Source organism: Protobothrops mucrosquamatus, unplaced genomic scaffold (assembly GCF_001527695.2).
Source record: "Protobothrops mucrosquamatus isolate PMUCROS unplaced genomic scaffold, P.Mucros_1.0 scaffold16321, whole genome shotgun sequence".
NCBI lineage: Eukaryota > Metazoa > Chordata > Lepidosauria > Squamata > Viperidae > Protobothrops > Protobothrops mucrosquamatus.
The window spans coordinates 1-3160 of record NW_015402086.1 but is presented as its reverse complement, the minus strand read 5'-3'; the positions used below and the strand labels follow the sequence as shown (position 1 = coordinate 3160).

Here is a 3160-nt window from a genome sequence, read left to right as displayed (position 1 = left end):
CTCTTTCCTGCAGTGAGTGTTAGAAATGAGAAGTAACATAAACAAGCACCTGCCGTTTGTTAGCATCTCAAAAACAGTAGCACAAATGAAAGCTCAGAGAGAGAGATGGATCTGTTCTCACCTCCTTCCTAGAGGGCCAGGGACATTTGCATGTGTGGAAAATAGTCAGGAGTATCCCTTTTGAAAGAAAATGTTTGGACAATGAAATGATTTGAATAAAGATAATTGGTATGTAAGGCAGGTTTCATAGGACAAGGTTATTATGAGATATTGTGTGACAATCCACCCGTTTTGAGACCTTCTCTTCTTGGTGCATATATCGCCGTACTGAAATATCTAAACTCTCCCCAAAAAAACCCAGAAAAATTGCTTGAGTGACTTCATTTTTTGTTATCCCATCTACCCTAATCTACAGGGTATTAAGAAATAATATATATGATATGTAAAAACAACTGTGGTAACATACATATTCATATATGTCAAGTTTGCAAATTTCCTCTTTGAATTTAGAAGCACTCGGGGCATGTGCCTATGTTTTAAACTTTTTACATGTGGACAGTACATGAAAAGTGCTATATCAATCACCCAGTTCACAGAATAGGCAAACTAATACCCTATCTCAGGGAAGCTGCAGTTGTAACCATTTATTTTCTGGTAGTTTCCCAAGATTTCTCATGGAAATTCATCAATAGCTAAATAAAAGGAATATAAATAAAATAGGTGAAGTAGGCCCAATTGGTTTAATATGCCTTTAAAAATAACATCACAAGAAGGGGAGGGAGGGCAATAATTCTGCCTCTGTCCTCTCTGAAGATGCCACCATGTCAACCCCAGACCACTTGAAGCTTTCTACCGCTGGAAAAGAATGTAAAAAGGGTGCCTTTTACCTGTTCTGCCTGCCTATCATGGTTCTTTTAGTAAAAATCGTAATGCACCTGGGAATCATTTCCTTCTGAACTGTGTAAAATTTCAACTAAAATCTTTGTGCAAAGTTGTGGATGCTGACATAATGATATTTTGGTTTATTAATCTTTGATATCTAATTTAAAAAATAAACAGTTGAAAAAAATCTGTGATAATAAATTATGGCCTATATATAAACAAGGAAATGGAACATCTAAATCGTAAAATGTAGCAACTGCATTCATATCTGTTTTTCTACAAGGATCCTACAAGGCAGCCAGTGAAAGTTTCCTGCATTTAAAAAAAAAAGTGCGCCCACACCATGTATGACTAATTTACACTGCTCTTACCTACACTGATCTGAATGTAAGAAATTTGTGTGCATGGAAACAAGCTTGTAATAATACCTTAAGCCTGACATTGTAAATATTTCCCAAAGACTAAAAAGCAATGCTTCCTTATACAGATGGACAGTGTATAAAATAAGAGCATTAACCCGGTAAGAACATTAAATACAATTGAAATGAACAATGAAAATCAAACAAATATATGAAAAACTTACTTTTTCATAACTTTCTGATTGCTTCTTGTAATAACCTGATCTTTTTACTCCTTTGTTTTATGCATGGTTTAATCTATTTCTTGAATGGATTCAGCATAATCCAGTCTAAATTAAGCACGTTTATGTCCTTATGAATTCATCTGAGAGTTAAGCAGATGGATGCTCTAATTGCTTTATATGAAAAAAGGGATTTAGATTTTCTTGTTGTGACTGTGCTTTTGTGAGCACTGAACCCGCATTACCACAAGAAATATTTATTTATCCAAACTTCACTGATAGAAGGTTTGTTGCAGCTCCTTAGGTAAAGTATACTAAAATGTAATAGAATGATTAAAAAACGAATTCGTAGAAAAAAACCCCAGTGCGTTGAAATAAAAAGTTCTTATCACACACTTTTTTGTGTTTCAGTTGTGCGTGAGATTATTTCAGTTCAATTCATAATTTCATTTTATTTCTCTCATCTTTATTGGTTGTTGCAGCCAGCTGATGCAGTTGAGCTGCCTCCTTGTTTTTGTTTCTTACGCCGTTTGTTGAGGAGTCGATTGTTGGATATTTTCAAATCTTTAATTTTTACCTGATCATAGTCTACTCTCATGGTTGCCAAAGCGCTAGTCATTTCCTCCTAAAATACACAAGAAGTAATAGTGAAATTTAAAGGAAAAAAAGTCCCATCTTCTGTTATTATCTACAGAAGGAAGGATCTCAGCCAAGAGTAACAACTATAGAGTTTCCCCCACAAAAGTTATATACCAGATGTAGTAGATCGTAATGAATAAAAAATTTATATGTAGGATTAAATATCCCATATTAGTGAATCCTATAAGGAACATTCAGCAAAGTAATATATTTTAAGGCTGTCCATGTGTATCTGGAATTTAATGTTTTCCTATGTCAAAGGCAACCTGGCATTGGAAAACTTCCAGAAAACACTCGTGACAGAGTGAAGTGGGTACTGAAAGTCCAAAACATCTGAAAGACCAAGCTACCTATTCTTGTTGGATCTGAGTGAATCACGGTGGATACCTCACAAGTGATATACATGCTTTTGTTGTAGCCCCCCCCCAGAACTTTTGGAAAAACATCAACGGTACAATTTTTCCATTATTTTCCAAAGAACAGAAGATTTTTTTTTAAGAGTATAAGTATTTAGACAGATCTAGCACATTTATTTAAAAAAAAACAAACCTCCAAACTTCCTTGAAAAAGCATACTAAAGAAAAATTAAAGTAAAACTCCTGGCTTTTAGCCACTGCGGGCCTATTTTTGCTAAAGTTTATATAAAAAAATAAACACCCACCCTACCACTAAACCCTGCTTGTCCTTCTGTGCCTAACTAGTAATTCTCTCAATCAATTATCTGCATATGTTTTAGCAACCATTGTGCAAAAAAAATAATGAGTTGAAGGTATGTTCACGCTACTTGGGGTTATAAACAATTGGAGAGAACATCATTTTTTCAACTATCCATAAAAAGAAGCATCTCCACCCAACTCTACACACAAACGTTACCTTCACTTCATCCCAGTGGTCTTTGTCTTCTTGCAGGACTCGGGTAGTGTGAAGAGGGGTTGGTGGCACCACCATGGATTGCTAAGAAAAGCAAATCAACAGAGATGATTTCTTGTGACAGACGGTTGACACACTAACCATTAACTGTTCTTAAAAAAAGAAGTCGTGTTTAAAATGTAGAAACTT

General features: G+C 35.0%; 1 protein-coding gene across 1 annotated transcript; it reads right to left on the bottom strand.

The window, feature by feature from the left end:
• Positions 1-1820: 1820 nt before the first annotated feature.
• On the bottom strand, positions 1821-3049 carry LOC107301753 (MAP kinase-activated protein kinase 3-like). Its single transcript, XM_015830938.1, has 2 exons — positions 2975-3049; positions 1821-2087 (listed from the first exon to the last, which is right to left on the bottom strand). Exons 1-2 carry the CDS (start codon positions 3047-3049, stop codon positions 1929-1931), a joined length of 234 nt encoding a protein of 77 aa, XP_015686424.1. The 3' UTR covers positions 1821-1928.
• Between the last annotated feature and the right edge of the window lie 111 nt (positions 3050-3160).

Coding starts and splice junctions, on each gene's coding strand:
- LOC107301753 (XM_015830938.1), bottom strand. CDS start 3,049: ATGGTGGTGCCACCAACCCCTCTTCACACTACCCGAGTCCTGCAAGAA. Junction 2,088..2,974: donor ACCACTGGGATGAAGTGAAG/GTAACGTTTGTG, acceptor TGTGTATTTTAG/GAGGAAATGACTAGCGCTTT.